The sequence below is a fragment of the Somniosus microcephalus genome, chromosome 2 (genome assembly GCF_052327205.1).
Source record: "Somniosus microcephalus isolate GS21.2 chromosome 2, FLI_Smic_1.0, whole genome shotgun sequence".
NCBI classification, from domain to species: domain Eukaryota; kingdom Metazoa; phylum Chordata; class Chondrichthyes; order Squaliformes; family Somniosidae; genus Somniosus; species Somniosus microcephalus.
This window is the reverse complement of record NC_140988.1, coordinates 232,050,553-232,077,221: the sequence shown is the minus strand read 5'-3', so window position 1 is coordinate 232,077,221 and position 26,669 is coordinate 232,050,553. Positions and strand designations below refer to the sequence as shown.

At 40.5% G+C, this 26,669-nt stretch overlaps 1 protein-coding gene across 1 annotated transcript in view; it reads right to left on the bottom strand.

Annotated features, from left to right (window-relative positions):
- Positions 1-25,587, bottom strand: part of fip1l1a (FIP1 like 1a (S. cerevisiae)) — a 41,640-nt gene extending 16,053 nt beyond the window's left edge. Inside the window, exons 1-6 of the mRNA XM_085969967.1 lie at positions 25,426-25,587; positions 20,195-20,360; positions 16,367-16,393; positions 15,899-15,950; positions 5,324-5,379; positions 3,096-3,342 (exon numbers count right to left, since the gene is read on the bottom strand). Coding sequence (XP_085826093.1) covers positions 3,096-3,342; positions 5,324-5,379; positions 15,899-15,950; positions 16,367-16,393; positions 20,195-20,360; positions 25,426-25,572 — 695 coding nt within the window. The 5' untranslated portion in view covers positions 25,573-25,587. The remainder of the gene's footprint in view (positions 1-3,095; positions 3,343-5,323; positions 5,380-15,898; positions 15,951-16,366; positions 16,394-20,194; positions 20,361-25,425) is intronic.
- Positions 25,588-26,669: the final 1,082 nt, after the last annotated feature.

The following is a 26,669-nucleotide window of genomic DNA, read 5'->3' as shown; positions in this document are numbered from 1 at the left end:
GACAACAGTAAACAAGTTTGTAATCAAAATGAGTTTTAATCTGTGAACATTTGATAGAGCCGAATGCTGAACGTACATACCACCACAGTAACAGTTCTGGAGATGGACTGGGAGCCTGTTACAGCAGATGGCTGCAGGCTGAGTCACAGGGCTGCATATTTCTCCAGCTCCTCTGTCACTGCTTGGAAATTGTCCCAACCCTGGCTGCTGGACAGAGCACCCCATTTTGATGAGATCCTTTATTTAGCAGAGACGCACAAGAAGTGCTGCAGTGTTACAGACCTGACCATCCCACCTCTTTGTTAATGGCAGCACATGCTTATTCATTTTTTTTATGGCCGAAAAAAATGAAATACTTAGTTCTTTTTATCATAGTTTAAAAATATTTTAGGTTTTGTAAGATTGTTCAACTTTTGGGTAAATATCAATGAATGCTGTAATCAGGTTATCTTGTTTTTTGGACTCTAAGGGAATCAAGAGATCTGGGGATTAGGCGGGAAAGTGGAGTTGAGGTCGATGATCAGCCATGATCTTATTGAATTGCGGGGCAGGCTCGAGGGGCCGTATGGCCTAGTCCTGCTAATTCTTATGTTCTTCTGTTTTATTTTTGGACATCCCAGCATCAGTATTTGAAATCAATTAATTCTTACAGTACTAAGAATCCAGAAGCACAGTAATAAAGGAATTCAATAGGGTAGATACAGAGAAACTATTTCCTCTGCTAACAAAATTTAGAGCAAGGGGCGATAATCTTAAAATTAGAGCCAGGCCATTTAGGAGTGAAATGAGGAAGCACTTTTTCGCGCAAGGATAGTGGAAATCTGGAACTCTCCTCCCCCAAAAGGCTGTGGGTGCTAGGTTAATTGAACTTTCAAGACAGACATCGATAGATGTTAGTTAGGTAAGGGTATCAAGAGATATGGAGCAAAGGTGGAGTAAATAGAGTTGAGGTACATATCAGCCATGATCTAATAGAATGGCAGAACAGGCTTGAGGAATTGAATGGCCTTCTATTCCGATATCCTTAGCATGAGTGGAAATTCTAGGCATTCACTAGTTCTCTTCCGATTTTAGAAGTTGGGTGCTCACTCCAGGGACTTGAGCACAATTTCTAGGCTGACACTCCAGTGCAGTACTGAGGGAGCGCTGTACTGTGAGGTGTCATCTTTCGAATGCGATGTTAAAACTTTTACGTCTGCTCTCTCAGGTGGACGTAAAAGATCCCATGGCACTATTTCGAGAGAGAGCTGGGGAGTTCTCCCCGGTGTCCTGGACAATGTTTATCCCTCAACTAACACCACAGATCACAGGTCATTATTACATTGCTGTTTGTGGGAGCTTGCTTTGTATAAATTGGCTGCCGCGTTTCCTACATTACAACAGTGACTAGGCTTCAAAAGTACTTCATTGGTTGTAAAGCGCTTTGTGATGTCCCGGGGTCGTGAAAGGGGCTCTATAAATGCAAGTCTTTTTTTCCTTTCAAGGATGCTCTACAGTCTATTGGATTAACTTGCAATTTTGAAATGCTAATACAAATATGCGTTTGTGAATTTAGTATCCCAACAGTGAATGGGTCGACATACTCAAGCGTATTAAACCAAGGATTCAGGTACTGCTTTACCACTTAACTACCTAGAGTAGTGCAAATATAATCTTTTATGACAATATCTCTACACCCATGTAATTTGTTTGTAAAACGCCACAAATGTCCCCATAGTTATCCAACCACATCCATAAACTTTTAAAATGATTCTCCAATCTTCAGGAATAAAAAAAGTTACCTACAAATTGTGCAGAAGACTCCGCTTAACACCAATATACTGCAGCAAGTAAAACATTATTTTGGTCCAGCTGTTCTTATTAAGCAAATACCAATGAAACTATGTATACACATCTCAATTGGCAGTATAATTGCAAAATACTGCAGATGCTGGAAATCTGAAATAACAACAGAAAATGCTGGAAACACTCAGCAGGCCAGGCAGCATCCGTGGAGAGAGAAACAGAGTTAATGTTTCAGGTCTGGGACCCTTCATCAGAACTGGAAAAAGCTGGAGATGTAACAGATATTAAGCAGGTGCAGAGACGGGGGGGGGGGGGGGGGGGGTGGGGGGGGGGGGTTAGGAGGGGAGGAAGAAATAGAAAGAACATCCTGTACTTTTGTAAGAGGCAGGAAAGATAAAATGTTGCAAATGGGAATGGCAAAAATCATACTGCATGAAAAATGGGGGCAGGGATAATTATCTGAAATTGTTGAAATTATCCCTGCCCCCATTTTTCATGCAGTATGATTTTTGCCATTCCCATTTGCAACATTTTATCTTTCCTGCATCTTACAAAAGTACAGGATGTTCTTTCTATTTCTTCCTCCCCTCCTAACCGCCACCACCCCACCCCCCCCACCCGTCTCTGCACCTGCTTAATATCTGTTACATCTCCAGCTTTTTCCAGTTCTGATGAAGGGTCCCAGACCTGAAACGTTAACCCTGTTTCTCTCTCCACGGATGCTGCCTGGCCTGCTGAGTATTTCCAGCATTTTCTGTTGTTATCTCAATTGGCAGTGATTGCCCTGTAAAAGCACATTAATTCATCTTTGAATTTTTTTTCTCTAAATTTCTCCCCCATTCCCTGTAGGAGTTTCTCACTTCCACAAAACCTCCCTCCGCCAGGAGACAAATGTATCATGGACTTCTCCAAGACCATCATCCACGCCAATCCATGAGCAACAAAGTAGAACAGTGCAGCCAAAAGCATCAGCATTTGCCAGTCTGGGACTCCAATGAAGTAAGAATTCTGTTGTTAGACCATCTCAGTGAAATTCATAATTTTCACAAACCTTCATTAATAGCACCAGTGCTGTATTAAGGCTAGTTATAACACTGGTTTCACTAGCTCATCTAAATTAAAAAGACTTCAGCACAAATGAACACAAAAATCATATAGCAAATTGTCAAAAAGCAGGCTGCGCCTAAAGCAACAGACATGGAAACTAAAAGACAATTGACCCGTATATTATAGGGGAATGATATATGGTAAATAGCCGCACAGCAAACACCAATTGCAATAAATAGTACAAACGAGTTTTGGTAACTCACCCATTATAAACACTTGTACTGGGACTGCGGTCACGCTCTCGCTCATGGTCCCGTTCCCTGTCCCGATCTCGTTCTCGCTCCCTGGTGCGCTCTCGTTCACGATCACGCTCCCGGATGTCCCTCTCTCTCCGGGGGTAATAATCCCAGTGCGGTTGCTGTTGCTGCGGTGGTTGTTTGTTGTTCTTGTCAATTAAGGTACTCCAGGAAGAAGAAACTGGTATATTGGGATACGTCAGATTACCATAATCTGAAAGACAGAATTGTGAACGAAGAAATATATAGTGTAGTCATTACGATCTTTCACTCTCTATCAAACAGCATGCTATTTTGCAGGCTATGAAGGCAACATATCCTTGGTCATCACTGTAATAAATGAGGAGGTTTGGTAGCATAGTGACTACAGTAATGGACTAGCAACCCAAAGGTTGAGTTCAAATTCGTTGGCCCAGATTTTGCAGTAAAAAAATAACAGTGAGGCTATCAGCGCTCACCGTTATTAAAGAGTAAATCAAACAGAAACTTCCGTCAACCGCACATACGCAGTTAAAACGCAGAAATCATGAAGTTGCTGTCTAAATTGCCCTGCTCCTCCAGAAGCTTCACTCGAACAGTATCTCGTTGAGAGACTCAGCATTCACATATACGCAACGGTGTGAAGTTGGGGTACTTGTGTGATAGATACCCACTAAACACGCCAGAAAAACGTAGTCTAAATAAATTTTTAATGGCATGACAAGTCTTAATTACTGCCAAGCAACCTCGCTGGCGCTGAAAATTTACTTTTGCAAGTGTGGAGTATTATTCCTTCAGGTTTTAATTATTGTTGGAGATATTTTTAAAAATATATATTTTACTTTTTCTTTCTATCTCTCTCATGATGCCATGTTTATTTCCCTCTCTATATTTCACTTTTTGTACATGATTTGGCATTGAATTAAATATTCGAACTGCTATTTCCTGGTTCAGATTCTGCGTGTCTCAGTAAGGATTCAATCTGATTGGGTAAGGAGATACACAGTTGCTTGCCCTGTTCACAGTTGCTTGCCCTGTTCACACAAGTCCCAGATTATCGCTAGAAGGAGCCGCACTGATAAATATAGAGATAGAGATATATAAATCACACAACTTAGTTGACTGTTAGTGCCCTATGATGTAGCCTAGAAAGCCACTTAGCTGTAGAATAATCAGCTAAACTGCTCACCACATTTTCAAGCAAATAGTAAATAGAAATGGGCAATAAATGCAGCTTTGCCATCAACACCCATATCCAGAGAACAATAAAAAACATACCTATGCATAAACAAGGTCATTAAACAAGGCTGAGTATGTAACCTAAAAATGTATATCACACATCATTCTCAATGATCTGATGTGTATAGATCTTTAGTCAGTGAAGGAAGTTCTTTAATTTCACTTGCAATGCAAATTTTTAAAGTACATCTTAATTAAATCAGTTTGAAAGAACTTTTGATGCCAACTAATAGGGTGTTCCTTAGAATTACAACATGGAAACAGATCGCTCAGCCCAACCTATCCACGTGGGTGTTTATTCTTCACATGAGCAGTAGTCTTAATCCCATGTATCTGCTCTGTTCCCAAAACCCTTTAATACCCTGTCCTTCAACCACCTATCTAACCTAGTTTTAAATGTTGACATGCTCTCTGCTTCAATCACTAACTCTGGTACCTTCTGTGTGAAAATGTTTCTCCTGCTCTCTGTCCTAAATCTCTTGCATTTAATCTCATCTCCACATCTTATTCTCGATCCCTCAACTACCGGAAATAGCCTGTTTCTATCTACTCTGTCCGATCCTTTTAAATCACCCCTTAATCTCCTTTGTTCTAATGAAATTAGCTCTTTTCTAAGTCTTTCTTTGTATATCTTTATACCATGCAGCATCCTAGTGAATTATTAATAAAGGTATAGTTAGCGACAACAATTTACATTAATTCAAATCTTTCACACCATCAGGTTCAACACCTCTTCCAAGCCAGCAGCCCTCAATTACATCATAATCACTCAGCACTGAAATTAAACAATATATATATATAAAAAAAACCTATTCTGGACCAAATAAAAAAGGTGGTATAAAAGCTGCCAGACATATGTTCACCTTAAATTCCGTAGGAAAATCTTTGAACATAATGTTCACAAAATGTTCAGAAGCAATATTTTTTTTCCAAATAACTCAAAATGCTTACAAGGCAAAATGACAGGATGCACTTACCATTGGTTGGATACCCAAATGGAGGAGCAGTACGGTTGTTGTATGTTGGAGGTCCACTAGAAAGCACAAGAACAAAACTATGTTGTTATGCTTATACTGTAACACATTCCATGAGAAAACACAGATGCAACAGAGCATTCAATACAGCCGTACAATATCACCTTCAGATAAAAAATGGCATCCTTAAAATTACAGACATAGGAACTCAATGGCATGATGGATCAGCAAACTGTCCTTTCACCTCTAAATCCAGCCCAGAATAGTGGGACCAAAGTCCTCCTTCGTGAACGGCCATATGAAACATGTTCAAGCAGTATCAACTTAGTTTCTGGTGGGCACAACCTCCGCACAATTTGGCACAAATTGTTAAACTGGGAATCTGCCTCGGACAGGCACGGGTATGGTGCACCAGTGAGTGCGTGCTGGCGTGGGTATCTTCGGTTACACTTAATATGCATTAATATGGCAGAGCAGAGAGAGAATTAGGGGAGTCACTGTGGCCACCTCCTCTCCTCCAATTCATGTGCAGTGCCTGATTTGTGAAGTACATTAGTCAGTGTGCTATGTTGAAAGACGTGACATAAATGTACTTTTTTTGTAGTCTGCACCTGGCTGTGCTATTCTTGATCTGAAAGCATTTGTGCGAGTTGGGTGACAAAAACAAGTGTTTCATTCCCCACTGACATCCCTTATCTGACTGGGCCACAGAGACAAAACCAGGGGCAAGGGAAACAGGAAAGGGACTACACTAGCACAATCCATACCAAAACTATTGTTGCAGTTAACATTTGGTTTTCCACTTTCACTCACTTTGCTTCACACCATGAAGCATTCATATGTTGTAATTACCAGTTTATGACTATCTAAATTATCCATCAATGAGAACATGCCTACCGTCAGACTGCACCTTCAATACTGCAACCAGCACTGCTTGTCAAAAAAATCAGAGAGTGGTGTTTGATAAAGTGTCACCTAACAGACTCCTTAGCAAAAATGAAGCCCATAGGATTAAAGGGCAGTTGCAGCATGGATATGAAATTGGCCACGAAGACAGCTGGGATTGTTCTCCTTTGAGCAGAGGTTAAGGGGAGATTTAAGAGATGTTCAAAATTTTGAGGAATAAGAGTAAATAAGGAGAAATTATTTCCATTGGCAGGAGAGTCGGTAACCAGAAGACAGTGATTTAAGATAATTGGCAAAAGAACCAGAGGGGAGATGAGAATTTTTTTTAATGCAGCGAGTTATGATGATCTGGCATGCACTGTTTGAAAGGGTGGTGGGAGCAGATTCAATAGTAACTTTCAAAAGGGAATTGGATAAATATTATAAAAAGAAAAAAATTGCAGGGCTATGGGGAAAGAGCAGGGGAGTGGGATAAATTGCATAGCTATTTTAGAAAGCCAGTACAGGCACAATGGCCATTCTTCTGTGCTGTATGATTCTATATTCAAGCACAGGAGGCAGTTCAGGAAAGAGTCACAAAACTGATCCCCAATGTCAGGAATCCGAGTTATGAATAAAGACTGGAGGAATGTGGGGTTCAGCTAAAAAGGAGGCATCTGAAAAGTGAGCTTAGAGGTGTATAATATCAAGTGTATAGAAAAAGTTAACCAGCAATATCATTAAAATTAAACTGTGGAAGTAGAATTAGGGGACTTGGATTCAAACTAGTAAAAGGTAATTGTAGAAATTATATCAGGAAATTCTTCACACAAAGAATAAACGTCCAGATTGAGTGATGGAGGCAAAAACCCTGGAATCAATTAAAAAACAATTGGATAATACAGTGAATTGGATAATCAGAAGAAACATCTTTACCCAGAGAGTGGTTAGAAACATAGAAGATAGGAGCAGTAGGCCATTCGGCCACTCGAGCCTGCTCCACCATTCAATGAGATCACGGCTGATCATCCAAATTCTGTACCCTGTCCCTGCCTTCTCCCCATATTCCTTGATCCCTTCAGCCTTAAGAAATATATCTAACTCCTTCTTGAATGTATTTAATGAATTGGCCTCCACTGCCTTCTGTGTTAGAGAATTCCACAGGTTCACCACTCTCTGGGTGAAGAAATTCCTCCTCATCTCTGTCTTAAATGGCTTACCCCTTATCCTTAGACTGTGACCCCTGGTTCTGGACTCCCCAGCCATCGGGAACATCCTTCCTGCATCTAGTCTGTCTAGTCCTGTTAGAATTTTATAAGTTTCAATGAGATCCCCTCTCATTCTTCTAAACTCCAGCGAGTATAAGCCCAATCGACCCAATCTCTCCTCATACGTCATTCCTGCCACCCCAGGTATCAGTCTGGTGAATCTTCGCTGCACCCCCCCCATGGCAAGAACATCCTTCCTCAGATAAGGCGACTAAAACTGCACACAATACTCAAGGTGTAGTCTCACCAAGGCCCTGTACAACTGCAGCAAGACATCCTTGTTCCTGTAATCGAACCCTCTCGCTACGAAGGCCAACATACCATTTGCCTTCTTAACCGCCTGCTGCGCCTGCATGCTTACCTTCAGCGACTGGTGCACAAGGACACCCAGGTCTCGTTGCACTTCCCCTTCTCCCAATCTATTGCCGTTCAGATAATAATCTGCCTTCCTGTTTTTGCCACCAAAGTGGATAACCTCACATTTATCCACGTTATATTGCATCTACCATGCTTCTGCCCAATCACCCAACCTGCCCAAATCATACTGGAGTTTCTCGGCATCCTCCTCACAGCACACACGCCTCCCAGCTTTGTGTCGTCTGCAAACTTGGAGATATTACATCTAGTTCCCTCGTCTAGATCATTAATATATATTGTGAATAGCTGGGGTCCTAGGGCCGATCCCTGCGGTACCCCACTAGTCACTACCTACCACTCGGAAAAAGAGCCGTTTATTCCAACTCTCTGCTTCCTGTCTGCCAACCAGTTCTCTATCCAAGTCAGTACCTTGCCCCCAATCCCATGTGCTTTAACTTTGCACGCTAGTCTCTTATGCGGGACCTTATCGAAAGCTTTCTGAAAGTCCAAATACACCACATCCACTGGTTCTCCCTTATCTATTCTACCAGTTACATCCTCAAAAAATTCCAGTAGATTAGTCAAGCACGATTTACCTTTGTAAATCCATGTTGACTTTGTCCGATCCTGTCACTGTTTTCCAAGTGCTCTGCTATTACATCTTTTATAATGGACTCTAGCATTTTCCCCACTACCGATGTCAGACTTACCGGTCTGTAATTCCTCATTTTCTCTCTACCACCCTTTCTGAATAGTGGGGTAACATTAGCTACCCTCCAATCCAATGTGGGACTCGCTACCACAAGGTGTAACTGAGGCGACTAGCATAGATGCATTTAAGTGGAAGCTAGATAAACATGAGGGGGAAAGGAATACAAGGGTATGCTGATGGGATTAGATGAAGAAGGGTGGGAGGATTCTCGTGTGGAGCATGAACACTGGCATGGACCGGTTGGGCCGAATGGCCTGTTTCTGTGCTGTAAATGCACTGTAATCCTAATTCAAACAAATTCCCAACTATAATCCAAATATGTGGACCATTTCCATAACTAGTGCAGCCACATGCAATTTGTTTGTATACAACAGGATACCAATGTACCACGTCAGATTATGCAAAGCCAGTTATCACTGCAAAGTAGGATGTGAAAATAAATGAGTGAACTGTAATGTGTAAAACCAGTACCAAATAGTAATAATTAAGTAGGTAATTTGACACCTGTTTGGGGGAAAAGAGTTTTAAAACAATCAAATCATTTTAAGACTGTAGCAAGATTGTCTTGATTTTTGAAGGAAAAAATGCCAAATTTTCTGCTTTCTCTTCCTGAAGGGAGTGTGCTGTATTTCAACAGCTGCTAGTCACCCTCTGATACATCAACCAACTACTCCTTTGACATCCACACGCATGCACTCCCAGAAAGTATCCTAGATTACAGTCAGGACTGGGAACTCTGGACTGCATTCCCCTCCCTAACTCAGGGGGCTGAGGCCAAATTATAGCGCCCATACTGATATCTCAGCTGAGATCAGCTAATTCAGCAAAGACCAAGGACCAAATCTGGGGTGTTCCTGTTCCGTAGGACTCAGATAATGATTGGATAAACTCAACAATTGGTGGAGCCAGTAAGATTCTACCCTATAAGCTCATTAATTTGTCAACTGGAATTTCAATCTCCATCATCAGTTCTTAAGAAAGGAACAAACTTGCATTGATATAGCGTCTTTCACGTCCTCAGTACGTCCCAAAGCACTTCACAGCCAATCAAGTACTTTTGAAGTGATAGTTACTATTGTAACGTAGGAAGACAAAGGTTTAAAAAAAGATTCCTTAAAAGAAAAAAGATGGGAAATTTTTTGAACATCTCATTAGAAATAAATGCAATTAAAAAGTGGACTCATAAGCTTAAAAAAAAAATCCATATTTATGGGGCAACAAACACCAAATATTAAAAATAGCTTTTAAGTGTATTACGTGCATCAAAGAATCCTCAGAACTAGAACACAATTTTCCTGGACCGTTTGATGTGACTGGCTTTAATTTAGAACTCAAGGTGCAGGTTGTATTTAGAAACCCACGCATTGAAGAATTGGCAGGTTACCTTCCTCACTGCCCAACGAGTTGGCAATAAGCCGACTGTTGATTGAATACTTCCATATATCCTTCCGGTAGCACATTAATGTAGGTAAATTCATCCAAAAAATTCAAGTTATAAACAGGTGGGCTATTAAGCCATTGTTCTATAAATATACTGTTAAATCAGATTCACATTTACCAGATTCTACACTGCAGCAGTAGCCAACATATGTGGGTGGCACATGAATGAACTGCTGCAAGCACTGAGTGAAGTTTTCATTTCAGTTTCCACTGAAAAATAAAGGCTTCGCTGCAGCTAAGCATCTATAAGCAGGTATTTAAGATAATCTTTTGCATCCAAGGCTAACAATTTGTTATCGATAATAGCGAACGATTAACACGTTTGTATGGTGTTCCTCTGTCCACTATTAAAATTTAAAAACTGGTTCCACTGGTTGTGTCGATATCTCTTCCATGCCTAACAGCACATGAGGCAACCCAGTTCTTCCACAGCTTTTACAGTCAACAGATCATGCTCTGGGTTGTTTCTGTTAACGAAGGACCCTTTTTGTATGATCAGGTTGTTAGCCTGGCATTGTGAGCTAGATGGGATGGGGGTGGGGGGGTGGGGGTGTCACCACTCTACCCCCATCTGATGAGAGTAACCCGCTGGATGTCAACCCAGTATTCAGAGACAGGAACTCTTATATCCGCTGGCCGGGGCTGTCTAGAGTGGGGCTCAAACCCATACCCATTGGACTCAGAGGCGGGAATGTTAGCACGGAGCTAAGGCTCACTCCAGAGTTGGTAACTAGCAGGCATATATGTAACATGAAAAGAATGAAGGGAGAGGTTCGGAGAAAATTTTTATTTTTGTGCGCAGAAGATTTAGGACATGAAATGCCCTACCAGAAACAGCAGAGGATGTAAAATCCATAAAAAATTTTTGAGAGAGAAGTGGATAAATATTTGAAAAGGAATTGGACTCAGTAGCTAATAATCATTACCACAAGGAGTAATTGAGGCAAATAGCATAGATACATTTAAGGGGAAGCGGGATAAACACATGAAGGGGAAAGGAATAGAAGGTTATGCTGCTAAGGTTAGATGAAGAGGGGTGGGAGGAGGCACGTGTACCGCATAAATGCCAGCATGGACTAGTTGGGCCGAATGGCCTGTTTCTGAGCTGTACATTCTATGTAAGAAATGTGACCATGGGAGAGATCTGCACAGTGAAGGACAGCATTAATCTGCTAATTGTACTGGGTTTTGGACAGCACAAGAGTGTCCTGGGGGTAGTGTTGGATCGAAGATCGGAAAATAACAGATGTCGTGCCGTTGTGTGATATTGAACTTGTTGTCCTTGAGGCACAAATTGCCGAATTCAATGGCGCCCTTGCCATGCCATGCCTTGAAAATCACATTCAGTGAGCATGTCGGAGAGGTTGCTGTTGCACTACAGTAGGGAGAGTCTCAACGGGACCAAGGCAGTTTCAGTGCAACGGAGGCCTTCTTACAGGCTTTACAACAGGATAAAAGGATCGGCAAACTAACTGTCCTTTCACCATTAGGTTGTGGATTTCTGCCTAGTTCAAACTGATGGAATGCAAGTGTTCTCTCTCTGCCAGATGCAAGCTGCTATCTGAAATTAGTTGGGCAGTCTCAATCTAGTCGCTTGTGGAGGTAGGTCCATATCACAAAACAACCCATCATTTAATACAAACTGTAAGTCAGTCATAAAAATTTCATACAGGTACTATATGAAAGATGTAATTGCATTGGAGAGGGTGCAGAGGAGATTCACCAGGATGTTACCTGGGCTGGAGCGCTTCAGCTATGAAGAGAGACTGGACAGGCTGGGGTTGTTTTCCTTAGAGCAGAGAAGGCTGAGGGGGGACCTGATTGAGGTGTACAAAATTATGAGGGGCACAGATAGGGTAGATAGAAAGGAACTTTTCCCCCTAGTAAAGGGGTCAATAACCAGGGGGCATAGTTTCAAGGTAAGGGGCAGGAGGTTTAGAGAGGATTTGAGGAAAAACTTTTGCACCCAGAGGGTGGTTGGAAACTGGAACTCACTGCCTGAAAGGGTGGTAGAGGCAGGAACCCTCACAACATTCAAGAAGCATTTGGATGAGCACTTGAAACGCCATAGCATACAAGGCTACGGACTAAGTGCTGGAAAATGGGATTAGAATAGACAGGGCTTGACAGCCGGCGTGGACACGATGGGCCTCTTTCTGTGCTGGAAAACTCTATGACTGTACTGTGTGTTTTTATGAAAATGTGGGGCAACATACTTCATTAGGGTATACTCGATAGGTTCTAATCTGTGCTGTACTCGATAGCACTGTGCTTGACGACAACACAGGATGCCAAAATGTAACCATCCCAACTGCTCACAGTTCCATGTAAAACAATGCTGCTGTAAGAAATCAGGAACATTACTAGGAAGTGAGGCGATACCAGACTCACTGGCTGCAAAAGTAACCAATTCCCAATAATGACGATAAACTAGTTTCACATAACTGATGAAAGTGGGATAGCCCGGTCTCCCAGTGACAATCACTCACTCATTTCAATTGTAGGGAGAAAGCAACTCATTTCCACAGAACACTCATTTAGCACTTGAACATTTCAACTGCCATCCAGCACGAGAAGCCCAAAAATTGACATGGTGAAGTAAATCTGTAACAAACCATTACACGCTCCCTCAAGACAAAGTGCCAGAAAGTAACAGGTATGGCCCTATAGTTGTTTAGAAATTACAGGAAACTCTTGATTTACTGGCACTTAAATAACCGGAAATCTCTGTTAACTAGCAAAATTCAGGAGTAGGTTCAGGTACGTTTTACTTCATATTAGTGGCCTTCCTGGATCTGTGGCCGTGTAACCGGGGTTCCTGCACCTGTTGCTATGCAACAGGGATGCCTGGATCTTGTGGCCTGGGTTCCTGCACCTGTTGCTATGCAACAGGGAATCCTGGATCTGTGGCCGTGTATGGGGCTCTCGTACCTTTCACTATACCTCTCTGTAATCCGGACTTTTTGATAAACCGGCACCACGTCAGTGCCGGATAAAAAAAGAGAGTTTCCCGTAGTATGAAATGGAGCTGGGATTAGCAGAAAATGATATACAAAACTATACATAGATGAGTTTGGTTCATGGGTAATCACAGAACTTCAAGTTGTCTTGAAGTTCGACATATTTTACTTTCCTCACAAATGTGCTTTTGCACCGTAGTTGAAATTATTTCCAACAGTGCTACAGCATCAGCAGATTATGAAACACCTATTTGCTTAGGAATATGCATTCCTATGCAACCTGTCCAACTCCCTTTTAAAATAATTTATGGAATCAGCTTCCACCACATTTCAGTTACAGCGTTCCAGACCCCGACAACGCTCAGAGTGAAAAAGTTTCTCCTCACCTCCCCTCTAGCTCTTTTGCCAATAAGTTAGAATCTATGACCTCTAGTTATTGATCCACTTGTCAGAGGGAATACTTTTTCTCTATTTACTCTATCAAAACCTTTCATCATCTTGAAAACCTCTATTAGGTCACCTCTTAACCTTCTCTGTTCCAAGGAGAACAGTCCTAACTTTTCCAACCTCTCCTCATAACTGAAGTCCCTCATCCCCGGTAACATCCTGGTAAACCTCCTCTGTACCCTTTCTAAAGCCTTTGCATCTTTCCTGAAATGCGGTGCCCAGAACTGTCCGCAATACTCCAGCTGAGGCCTAACGAGTGATTTATAAAGTTGTAACAAGATCGCTTTGCTTTTATATTCTATTCCTCGGTTTATAAACCCAAGTAACCCAAAAGGGCTTTTAACCATCTTATCAACCAGCCATGCCATCTTTAAGGATTTGTGTATATGGACACCAAGGTCTCTCTGCTCATCTAAACTTCTCAAAATTGTGCCATTTATAGGATACTGTCTTTCCATATTAACCCTCTCAAAGTGCATCACTTCACAGTTCTCCACATTGAACACCATGTGCCACGCTTCTGCTCATTTCACCATCCTGTCTATGTCATCCTGAAGCCCATAACTATCCTCAGCACTATCTACTGCTTGGCCAAGTTTTGGATCATCTGCAAACTTTATAATGTTGCTCCCTACACCCGAGTCTAGGTCGTTTATAAAAATTGCAGTGATGGACCCAAAACTGACCCTTGGGGAACACCACTGCAAACCATCTCCCAGACTGAAAAACATCCATCCACCACCACCCTTTGCTTCCCGTCACTGAGCCAATTTTGTATCCATACCACCACTTTCCCCTTAATTCCATGGGCTTCCATCTTCTTAATGGGCTTCAATCTTCTTAATAAGCCTCCTGTGTAACACTTTGTCGAATGCCTTCCGAAAGTCCATATTTACATCTCCTGCACTACCTTGATCGACCTTTTCCATGACCTCAAAGAATTCAATCAAGTTAGTAACACACGATTTGCCTTTAACAAATCCATGCTGGCTCTCCTTGATTAACCTATGCCTTTCCAAATAGAAGTTTATTTTGTCCCCGATAATGGTTTCCAATAACTTCCCCACCAATGATGTTAGGCTGACTGGCCTGTAGTTTCCTGGTTTATCCCTCTCCCCTTTCTTGAATAGTGGTGTAACATTAGCAACCGTCCAGTCCTCTGGCACTACTCCTGTATCCAATGAGGATTGAAAGATTGTGACCAATGCCTCTGCTATTTCTACCTTTGCTTCTTTCAGCATCCTCGGATGCATTCCATCTGGACCAGGTGACTAACCAGCTTTCAGTAATGCTAATCTTTTTTGTACGTCTTCTCCATCTAATTCTATCCTGTCCATAACTTGCCTCTCCTCTTTTAGTGTAACCTTTATATCATCCGCTTCCTTTGTGAAGACAGATGCAAAGTACTCATCTAATACATTAGCCATGTCTTCTGCCTCTATATGAAGATTTCTCTTTGGGTCCTTAATAGGCCCAGATAACAGGACAGATAACAAGTAGTGGTCAATGGATGTTTTTTAGACTGGAAGGGTATAAACAGTGGTGAATCCCAGGGGTCAGTATTTAGTTTCTGCCTCATATATATTTGTAGATGATACAAACTATGAAGAGGGCTGTAAGCAACTTCAGGAGGGCACAGACAGGTTGGTAGATTAGGCAGATACATGTTAGATGAACTTTAGGGCAATGAGCATAAAAGCAAGAAATGTTAAATTTGTCGAAGACATTAGTTAGGGCATAGTAAAGAATACTGTGTATTTCTGGGCATCCCATTATAAGAAGGATAGTGGAGCCACGGAAAGGGTACAGAGAAAAAGATTCACTAGAATAATAGTAGAAATGAGAGGTTATAGGATACTAAAAATTAGAGGTTATAGCCTTGAAAAAAAGGGGGGCTTTTTCCACTGAAACAGAGGTTAAGGGGGCAACTAGAGATTTTCAAAATTATGCAGGTTTTGAGATGGTAAACAGGGAAAAATAGTTTCCAATTGCTGCCAAATTGGTAACAAGGGGCATTGACTCACGATCATCACTACAGGAACAAAGGAGGAAGTTAGAAAAAAATGTTTCCATTCAGAAAGTTAATAGAACATGGAAAGCTTTATTACAAGTAAACATCATTTATAAAAATGGCTAAGTATCTGAAAAGGAAAACATAAAAAGAATATGGGGAAAGGGCAAAAATACAGGTTTAGATAGTTGAAGAGCCAGCACAGACATGGCGGCCAAATAAATAGTCTCCTTCGGTGCTGTAATTTCTGTGATTCTATTAAGTTATCCATCTATTCCTTGAACATAAAGCAGAATCAAAAGCCGTAGACACATTCGAGCTGCCTTTAGTTAAAGGGTTAGAAGAAACAGGAATATGAAAAGGGAGAAGGGGGAAAAAACTGGAAATAAAATGGGAGTATATATCCAATTGAAGTAGATTATATATGCAACTAAATGGTACCTGCTTGCATTTGGATTAAATTGAATTTTCAAAAATCTGTAAAAAGTTTCTATTTACCTTTCCAATGGCACAAGTGAAGGTGGTGGAGCTCCAGGTGGAGGCAGGAAACCTGAAAAAAACATTAAAGTAACTTTAAAAAAAAAGCATTTAACTCTAAGCATATTAACAAAAGATCCTAAATTACTAGGAAGCTATGGCACCAACTCCATAAATGTACCATGTGCCTACTTAAAGGAAAAAAAATCCACTAAATTTGCAATGTAGCAATATTTTAATATTACCCTTGGGAAAAAAATTATGTTTTACTTGAACTGTAGATTTTTCCATAGGCTCTATTTTTCACATTTATAGCTCTTACTTGAAAATTAGAGAGTCATTTGTCACATATCAACATGCACAAGGTTTGTACTAAACTAAAAGGCAATGGACTGAATAAAATATCTACACCAACAGAATGCAATAAATACAAATAAATACATATTACAGTATTATGACAACAGTTTAGGTAGAAATATGCAACCATACCTGGTGGTGGTGTAGTTAAAGGCATTCCTAAGAAGAAGAGATTTAAGTCACTAACACCATATATGTAGTACATCAGTATTTTCTTTTTTCCGTATACATAAATGTAAAAGATAGGTGCTGGGTGTCTAAATGGGTTAGTACTTTGTTCTTGCACCCTGGGGCCTGAATTCAAATCCAGCATGAACTGATGAAACCAAAGTGCCCCTCAAAGAAATTTCAATGGGCATGAAAACCAAAACACATCCAACTTGGCATACATTAGCAAAGTAACTCAGACAGAGGTGGCTAGAGCAGTAAATGGAAATGTAATACTGGGGCAGTAGCAAGCACTCTTCCAAGGTCAAATTCAAGACACATTGTTAGAGCAGTGTCGATGAAGCTTTGCTCGGTTTCTAACCTGTGCTATACTTGACTTAGGAATGCTCAATGCTGATTGTTTGGAATCACACTATGAAAAGATCCAATGTTAACATTATTTACTTTTAAAGGGCACAAAAAAGCAGAAAGACGCATACAATTTGGGCCTTCAATATATAGCGTATTTGCGAAAAGAAAGCTAAAGCAATATTAAATAGCAAATGTTTTCTGATTCTGATGTGTACCAAACCAAGCATATTTAAGTTTATCTGACTTGATGTGGGGGATGGAGAGAAATAAGACACAGGTGTTTGCATGTCTGGTTATCATCCTGCATATCCATGGGCAGAGCAACAATGTCGGGCTCCTGTGATTTCCGTTCCCATGGTAAAATAACCAGCTGCCACCAACTAGCTTTGCTTACATGAATGGTCACTCAGACAAGATGGCGGATGCTGGCCTGTGCCCATGGAACCTTGTCCCAGCATATCTCAGATCCTTCAGAAGAGTAAAAGAATGGAGGGGGCAAAAGGGGAGAAGCACCCATGGAGCTTCTATTTGTTCAGGGTAAAAGTACTAACTAGAATTAACCTTCTGAATATCAATTAGATGTAAATTGTGCAACACATTTGGAACAGTTGAGAGATTGTATTACTTTAACTACACAATACATGGACTGGCTACAGTTATTCTGAAACTCTTATCAGCATAATTCACAACAAAATTCTTAAGAAATAAAAACAAACATGCAACCCAAACTGTATAATTCTACATCTTTTTCCAAAGCAGCTTGTGTCACTGTTGATAACTTAACCCTTATGGATCAATGGAACTAAAAAGACTGTTTGAAACATGAAGTTGCAATTAGTTTCAAATGTTCAACATCAGAGGAAAGCCATCTGTGAACAATTTATTATTTCTTTAACAGGGTGCCAGATGTGCATCTTCCATACTGTAACAGCAGGTACAAAAGCTTTTGTTAAAAGGGTAGACTCACGAAACTATTTACTTGACCTTTTCTCCACTTTATAAATTAATAGTTTACAAATTAGTGTATTCTTGATTTAACCAATTTTTAGGAGGACAAAAAATAACTTTCACTTAAAATTGTGGTGCAATATAAATAACTGTACACGTGTCACAGTATGTAATATTTAATGGCCGAGTTTGAGGTATTAAGGGGGTTAACTTCGTGCTCACAGAATATAATTTTTTCTTTCTGGTCATGCTTTATTTCGTGCAGGCTCCAGCTTTATTTCTGTGCAAATAAGTGAAACAAAGTCAGATCTTAAAGAAGATCAAAATTGGCCAGTAGCTACATTTGAAGATACAGTCACCACATGACTGATTTTATGAGTGACCAGTATGTTCTGTTCTACTTGAACTACTCAGTATGCACTTAAAACCAATGCTAACTAAATAACTAAGCTATGGGGAAAGATCACCCTCTCCAAATAAAAATTCAGGCAAGACAGGCTTCCCCCGGGTACTTCAAAAATAGACCAACACTTCTATGCAAGACTGCAGATTCAAAATAAATACACACTCTTCTATAGTACGTGTTTAAAAAGCTACTCTACTATGCACCCAAATTTATCCAGCATAAACTCCACAGAGACAAAATAATAATTAAGTTCAGCACTACATTAAGTTTTATGAATAGAGTTTATTAATTGTGTACAGACTATATGGAAACCTTTGAAAACACCCACTATTCTTAATCATATCAAAGATGTTCAGTGCTGATGCGCTATGCAGCTGTAACCCTCAACTGGACTACAATAAGCTCCAATGTGATAAAAGACAACCGTCTGCAAGCAATTCCCCATAGAATTGTCGCAACCCAAATTGGGTCTAACACAGCCATTCAAACCTATACATTGCACTGTACTTCCGGAAATCGCCACTCCTGACATTAAGTCTGGAATATGGAGGGTCCACACTCTAATTTTTTTTGAAAATTCGGGTAGAGGGATTCTTTATTTACAAAGCAACAGATATATAACTTACACAACAGTAAATATAATACAACATATATGCTCCAATATAGAAATAGATGTAGTTCTTTTCTTAAAAAAATGTAAAATAGTCTATATATAAAAGCAAAAGTACATAAAATGGTTAATTAAAAAAAATAAAGCTTGTTAAAACTTGGACATCACAAACTATAAAGTCAATAAAATAAAGTTTGATTAAGTGGTGCTGTATTTAATACAGATTTCAAAGAGTCTGCCAAAGGATGTTTTATATTTGTAGAGATTTAAAGTTTTTGGCACAGGCATACTACTCATAGGTAACAGCAGTCTTTTTTCATGGAGCCCTACAGATTTTAAGTTCTATTTCCGAAACTGCTTTGAAGATTAAGCACTGGAAACATAACAATTAAAATATAGCTAGGCATGAGCCAAATTCACATAGCTTATCGGCAGATGCAAATTTAGAGCGTCAGGTTCCTAAGATTTACAAATAAATATAAGGTGTATTTTTTTGGTTGAAAAAAGAAATCTTAAGTGTTCTTCAATCCTTTCATTCCAAGTTTGAGCATTTATGCAAAGACGAAATCTATTTCTTGCCTTGGGTTAATAATTAGTAGCCGTCCATACAGTAATCACGGAATCACAAACAACTTATGATTCTGTCAGCTGAAGCTCCCCAGGAAATTCCAGACAAAAACAATCAGCTGAAAATACTGACAAAAATCTGCACAGGATCCATGAATTCTGCACAGCACTGTACATTTGTTCTGACTGAGCATAGCCACTATCAACATGCATTTTCAATTAAGAGCTTTTTCTTGAAGGAGACCATGACCAAAAGGAGGGTGCAAAAGTACTTTCAACATAGAAGTATTACAAGTTAGAAAACATGCCACAGTGGCTTAAAATCTCTTTTACTCATTTGCTTTTGGTTCTGGATGACATTCTAGTGTTTATTTTTAAAAACAAGGTACTGAGACAAAAAGGGCTCCTGATCGCCTCCCCCTGCCCCGATTCTGTGGAATTGATAATTAAGTAATTCACCACAAATACTAGCTAACTACCTGTAGCTGCATGGCTTGGAATATCAGGTTTCCATGAAGCTGGGCCAAGGATATTCAGTCAGATTTTTTCCTCCCAATATGAAGACCTGGCATTTTTGGCCTTAGTGCCAGTTAGCTAAATTGGTAGAAACTAAAATTACTTTAGTATATTATTAACCAAATGGCATGGGGGAGATCAAACAGGTTACATTGAAAGTACTTTGTTCCCCCTTCCCCTCCAAGTATAAAATGAACTCACGGCCTGAGTTCAATGACAATTCAAACTATCTTTAATTAACTAAAAGCTGAGGTCTAACCCTGTATGCAGTACTCCAAGCAGAATCAGGATCCAACATTCTCAGACTTATGAGCTTTGTGTAAGCGGACACTGAAACCAAACACCAAACTGAAATAGTGCATTTCGATACCGAAACCAAGTGCAGAACTCTGACCTGGTGGATGAAGAATTGGAGGTCCCGCATTGACAGGTGGAGGTGGGGGCAGGAATGGAGGAGGCGGACCAGTCAGGTGAGGCGGAGGTGCCCCTGGAGGCATAAATGGAGGACGTTTTGCAGTGTTATTGTTGTTAAATTCTGTTACTGCGTGGTCTCCAAGAACCTGTTGGGCGAAAGAAAACAGAATTAAATTCAGAATTAAATGTACTCGAAAGGTTAGAGTAAAGCTAGAAAGAAGCTACGCAAATTATCAAGTCAAATATTTGATCTTATGAATTTGACTAAGCTAGTTGGTTAGTTAGCAAAGCCAGCTTCACATGCATTTGTTTATTCTAAAAGCTTTTATGGGAGAGTTAGGGTGTAAGAGGGATGAGATTGAAAGTGCCTATGGACCGTGCCTCAATCTTGACTCCATCTGTTATTTTAGAAGTACAAATGAGAAAATATGTAATTGAAGCCCTTACAAGTTGATGTTGCAACTTTGTGCAGTGCTCTAGTTATCAATGCAATTTAGATACAGAAAGATCATCTTAATACTACTGACAGTATATAGTCTAGATTTCAAGGGCTTTAAACTAATAAGGGGGAGGGAGAGTTGAGGTAAGGGTAAATTTATAAGCCTGAAGAGAAAAGTCAAGGCTGTGGAGCGAAGTAGTGATTTGGGTAAAATCAAGCAGATTGTGTCAGGAAGGGGCAGAGAGTTTAACAATGGTAATGGGACATTAGTGACTAAGGCCACATCAGGGAAAAATAGTAAAAAGTTCAAATTAAAAGCGCTATAGCTGAATGCACAAAGCATTCATAACAAGATAGATGAATTAATGGCACAGAGATAAATGGGTTTGATCTAATAGCCATTACTGAGACGTGGTTGCAGGGTGACCAAGGTTGGGAACTAAATATTCCAGCCTACTTCAATTTTAGAAAGGATAGGCAAAGGAGGTGGGGTAACCCTGATAATAAAGAATGAGATAAGGGCAGTAGTGAGAAAGGATCTTAGCCTGGAAAATCAGGAAGTAGAATCAGTATGGGTGAGCTAAGAAAAAAAAGGGCAAAAAACACTCGGGGGGGGGGGGGGGGGGGGGGGGGAAAGAGTAAGTTTATTGGCTCCCTAACAGTAATCATAGTGTTGGACAGAGTATACATCAGAAAATTAGAGGAGCATGTAACAAGGGTAATGCAATAATCATGGGGGACTTGAATCTTCATATAGACTGGGCAAATCAAATTGGCAAAAGCAGCTTGGAGGACGAGTTCATGGAATGTATTTAAGACCATTTTCTACAACAATGTCGAGGAACCAACTCGGGAACAAGCTATTTTAGATCTAGTATTGAGTAATGAGACAGGGTTAATTAGTAATCTTATAGCAAAAGGATCCTCTGGGGAAGAGTGATCATAATATGATAGAATTTCGTATCAAGTTTGAGAATGATGTGGTTAAGTTCAAAACTTGGTTCTTAAATTCAAACAAAGCCAATTACGGAGGTATTTGGGAAATTAGATTGAAGAGATGATGGCAGATAAGCAATGGCAAACATTTAAATAAATAATTCATAATTCTCCATGAATATACATTTCCTTGAGGGATAAAAGCGCCACTGGAAAAGTGGTAGAACCATGGCTAACTAGAGAAGTTAAGGATAGTATTAGATTAAAAGAGACTTACAATGTTGCCAAAAAGAGTAGTAAGCCTGAGGATTCAGAGGGAAATCAGCAAAGGCTGACCAAGAAATTGATAAAGAGAGATAAAATGGAATACGAGAATAAACTAGCAAGAGATATAAAAAATGAGTTTTTACAAGTATGTAAAGAGGAAGATATTATCGAAAGTAAATGTGGGTCCCTTAGAAGCAGAGACAGGAGAAATTATAATGGGGAATAAGGAAATGGCAGGGTCATTAAACAAATATTTTGTACCTGTCTTCACAGTAGAAGACACAAAGAACATAACAGAAATTGTGGGGAACCAAGGGTCTAACGACAGTGAGGATGTAATTAATATTAGTAATGAAGAAGTACTGGAGAAATTAATGGGACCAACAAGCCGACAAATCCCCTGAACCTGATGGCCTAGGGTTTTAAAAGAGGTGGCTGCAGAGTTAATGGATGCATTGGTATTGATCTTCTAGATTCTAGAACAGTCCCAGCAGATTGGATGGTAGAAAATGTAACCCCGCTGCCAAGAAAAGAGGGAGAGAGAAAACAGGGAACTATGGGCCAGTTAGCCTGACATCAATAGTGAGGGAAATGCTAGAAACAATTATTTGGGACATGGTAACATGACACTTGGAAAAAATCACAATATGATTTGGCAGAGTCAACACGGTTTTATGAAAGGGAAATTGTGTTTGACAAATGTATTAAGAGTTTTTTAAGGGTGTAACTAGCAGGGTAGATAAGGGAGAAACTAGTAGATGACATATATTTGGATTTTCAGAAGAAATTCAATAAGGTGCCACACAAGAGGTTGTCACTCAAGATTAGGATTGGGATTGGGGGTAATGTATCAGCATGGATTGAGGATTGGTTAACGGACAGAAAACAAAGAGTCGGAATAATGGCAGGAAGTAACTGGTGGAGTGCCGCCAGGATCAGTGCTTGGGCCACAGCTATTTACAATCTAGATTAATGACTTAGATGAGGGGACCAAGTGTAATATATCCAAGTTTGCTGACGTAAAAAGTTAGGTGGGAAAGTAAGCTGTGAGGAGGACGCAAAGGGGCTACAAAGGGATACAGACTGGTTAAGTAATTGGGCAACAGGGTGGCAGATGGAATATAATGTCGGAAAGTGTGAAGTTATCCACTTTGGTAGGAAAAATAGAAAAGCAGAGTATTTTTCAAATGGTGAGAGACTGTGAAATGTTGATATTCAGAGGGACTTGGGTGACCATGTACACAAATCACAGAGAGGTTGAGTAGAATGGGCCTATATTCTCCGGAGTTTGGGAGAATGAGGTGTGATCTCATTGAAACATATAAAAGGCTCAACAAGGTAGATGCTGAGAGACTGTTTCCCTTAGCTGGAGAGTTTAGAACTAGGGGGCATAGTCTCAGGATAAGGGATCGACAATTTAAGACTGAGATGAGGAGGAATTTCTTCACTCAGAGGGTTGTGAATCTTTGGAATTCTCTGCGCCAAAGGGCTGTGGATTTGCAGTTGATGGGCTGTGGATTCGTAGTTGATCAGTATATTCAATACTAAAATCGCTAGATTTTTGGGTATGAAGGGAGTTGAGGGATATGGAGATAGGGCGGACAAGTGGAGTTGATAGAGTCATAATGGCACAGAAGGAGGCCATTCGGCCATCAAGTCCATGCTGGCTCTCTCTAGAGCAATCCAGTCAGTTCCATTCACCCGCTCTATCCTTGCTTGATGTCAAAGTTCAGCTAAGATTTTATTGAATGGCGAAGCAAGCTTGAGGGATCAGAGTTCTTAGATTTCAGACATTTCTATAAACCACAGATGACACGAAAATTGGTGGGGTGGTAAATTGTGAGGAGGAAAGCCTCAGGCTACAGGAAGATATAAACGGGTTGGTCAGATGGGCGGGAAAAGTGGCAAATGGAATTTAACCCTGAAAAGTGCGAGGTGATGCATTTTGGACGGACAAATAAGGCAAGGGAATACACAATGAGTGGTAGGACCCTAGGAAGTACAGAGGGTCAGAGGGACCTTGGTGTACATGTACATAGATCCCTGAAGGCAGCGGAACAGGTCGATAAGGTGGTTAAAAAGGCATATGGGATACTTGCCTTCATTAGCCGAGGCATAGAATATAAGAGCAGGGAGGTTATGATGGAGCTGTACAAAACGCTGGTGAGGCCACAGCTGGAGTACTGTGTGCAGTTCTGGTCGCCTCACTATAGGAAGGATGTGATTGCTTTGGAGAGGGTGCAGAGAAGATTCACCAGGATGTTACCTGGGATGGAGCGCCTCAGCTATGAAGAGAGGCTGGACAGGCTGGGGTTGTTTTCCTTGGAGCAAAGAAGGCTGAGGGGGGACCTGATTGAGGTGTACAAAATGATGAGGGGCATAGATAGGGTAGATAAAGAGGAACTTTTCCCCTTAGTAGGGGGGTCAATAACAAGGGGGCATAGATTCAGGGTAAGGGGCAGGAGATTTAGAGGGGATCTGAGGAGGAACTTTTTCACCCAGAGGGTGGTTGGAATGTGGAACTCAATGCCTGAAAGGGTGGTAGAGGCAGGAACCCTCACAACATTCAAGAAGCATTTGGATGAGCACTTGAAATGCCATTGCATACAAGGCTATGGACCAAATGCTGGAAAATGGGATTAGACTGGACAGGGATGGATGGACGGCGCAGACACGATGGGCCGAAGGGCCTCTTTCTGTGCTGTAAAACTCTATGACTCTATGACACTACATTTACCATTATTTATCAACATATAAAGTCTAAACTTAGTTAGAGTTAGATGAAGTAGGCTACTAAGGAGCATAAACACTGACATAGACCTGCTGGGCTGAATAGCCTGTTTCTGTGCTGCAAAATTCTGACTATGCTAGAAAGGCAGCTGCAATGATTTTGAAGTTTAATGTTAGTCTTAATGATAAGTAACTGCCTGAAATCTGCATTAAATCACTACAAAATGCACTAACCCACTTCCTTTTCTTACTCTTCATTTCACTCCCCCCAACCTCACAAAAAAAACGTACTTTTAAATTTCAACCCAATTATTATGAACGGCACCAAACATCCACTCCTTCCTTGCTCTACTTCAGTTGATTTTTTAAAAATGTTGTGTAACTGCTAAGTGCTGAAGACATAACCCAGGAATCTCAAGGCTAATAGACTAATTATGCAAAAGAATGGAACTTCAACCAGGACACTTCTAGAACTGTGTACATTAAACTCAGCTCCCGAGACTTTCAACAAGCATCAAATCTTTCCTGCCAGTTAGAACACTAATGTCATCAGCACCTACCACTTTCAACAAAAATACTCAAGTGAAAAAAAACAGTTCAAGTTTATTAGAAACTGTTCGCAGGTTAATTTTTTTTTTTTTTTTTTTATAAATACTAGTGGCTAGACTTATTCTTACACAGCAAATCATTTGAGTTGCCTCTACCCACTGCACTATAAAACTACAATCCTTTTTAAAAAAAAAATAGAAACTGCCACTAAATCCATAAAATACTTATGGTATCTTGCATACAACATCAGATTAATTGTTGGATTATTTGTACACAAGTAGTAAACAAACCTGGATGGCATTTTCGTCTGCTCCACCCCGGTCCCGACGCCGGCCCTCCACACGAGCAATGGTAATTAACTGGCCTCCAATAACCTCGATGGACCCAGACAGCCTTCTGAGAAACAGGTTATAGATTAAGCTAGTGGCAACAAACATAATCTGGTTGATTTTGTAAACAGAAACATATTAGTAAATTAAAATTTTATATAAACTGAACAATAACCCCAAAAGCATTACAAGAAAGTATCCACTACAAACTACAAATTTCAGGCTCATGTAATCAATCCAGTAAGAGTTAATAAAAGGTCTGGTAACCTGAACATTTAGCAATAATGAACTCTCATTCAAAATAGGAAATGGGAAACAACAAATTTTAATGCACAGGACAAGATCATTGGGCGCAACATATCTGCCCCTTTTTGGTTTATCCCTCTACCCTCTTTCCCCCCAGAAATAATCCAATTTTCTCCAACCCATTTATGATGCTTGCTTCAATAGTATTCCCTGGTAATTTATTCCATATGTCAATTACACTTTTCTGAAATAGTTCCCTGATCACTTATAGTACAACAACTTGCATTTATATACTGCGTTTAACGTAGTGAAACATCCATAGGCGCTACACAGGAGTGTTAGCGGACAAAATTTGGCACACAAGGAGTTATTAGGACAGGGAGAGGCAGGTTTTAAGCTGCATCTTAAAGGAGGGTGGGGGGGTGTGCGAGGCAGAGAGGAAATTTTAGAGCGTAGGGCCTAGAGAGCTGAAGACACAGGCACCAATGGTGGGGCGCAGGAAATCAGAGATGCACAGAAGGTTGCTGGGCTGGAGGAGGTTGCAGAGATAGTGAGAGGCGAGGCCATGGAGGAGAATTTTTAATTGGGCCATTGCTGGACCGGGAGCCAATGTAGATCAGCGAGAACAAAGGTGATGGGCGTTAGGATACAGGCAGCAGAGTTTTGGATGAGCTGAAGTTTATGGAGGGTGGAAGGAGAGGCCGGTCAGGAGAGCATTGGAATATTCAAGTCTTGAGGTAACAAAAGCATAGACGAGAGTTCTAGCAGCAGATGGGCTGAGACAGGGGCAGAGGCAGGCAATATTAGTGAGGTGGATGTAGGCGGTCTTGCTTCCAGAATGCTTAGTGTAAATCCTAATCGTGAATCTTTCAAAACCTTACTTTTATGGTAGTTTCACAAGCTGTCTACTCTCCTGATAAGCTTTGCACAATTATAAAAATTCCTCTAGATAATAAGAG